We start from the raw sequence: 326 nt of genomic DNA, 5'->3' as shown, positions 1-326 counted from the left end.
ATTGGCCAACTTTAGATGTTTGTGTGTTTTCCCTCTTAGGTACCTTTTCAAGTGTGCGATGATGGTCCAGAAGGGACAAAGATTACCTGACCTTGTGTCTTACCTTAGTATGGACCTGTCTGCTAAGTCATGTATGACATCTGATGTTGCTCTTGGCTGCCTGGTCAAGGCATATCAGCACAGGGCTGCCAGACTGACCAATGCCGCCACAGCAGCCGTTCAGAGACACATGAACGAAGGTCAGAAAGTCACAGATGCTTTCAATATGGCGTCCACTCAACTGACTTGGGCAGCAAGGGCACACTGCCACCAGTACGTTGTCAAGG

General features: G+C 49.1%; 1 protein-coding gene across 1 annotated transcript in view; it reads left to right on the top strand.

Annotated features, from left to right (window-relative positions):
- The window catches only part of LOC110452129 (peroxisomal acyl-coenzyme A oxidase 1-like), a gene marked incomplete at its 3' end in the record, with an annotated part of 16,204 nt that extends 15,892 nt beyond the window's left edge, over positions 1-312 (top strand). The window contains exon 5 of the mRNA XM_021500469.1: positions 40-312. Coding sequence (XP_021356144.1) covers positions 40-312 — 273 coding nt within the window. The remainder of the gene's footprint in view (positions 1-39) is intronic.
- Between the last annotated feature and the right edge of the window lie 14 nt (positions 313-326).

This window comes from Mizuhopecten yessoensis, unplaced genomic scaffold (genome assembly GCF_002113885.1).
Source record: "Mizuhopecten yessoensis strain PY_sf001 unplaced genomic scaffold, ASM211388v2 scaffold6439, whole genome shotgun sequence".
Lineage (NCBI taxonomy): Eukaryota > Metazoa > Mollusca > Bivalvia > Pectinida > Pectinidae > Mizuhopecten > Mizuhopecten yessoensis.
The sequence above is the reverse complement of the archived record's forward strand: the minus strand, read 5'-3'. Positions and strand labels throughout refer to the sequence as shown.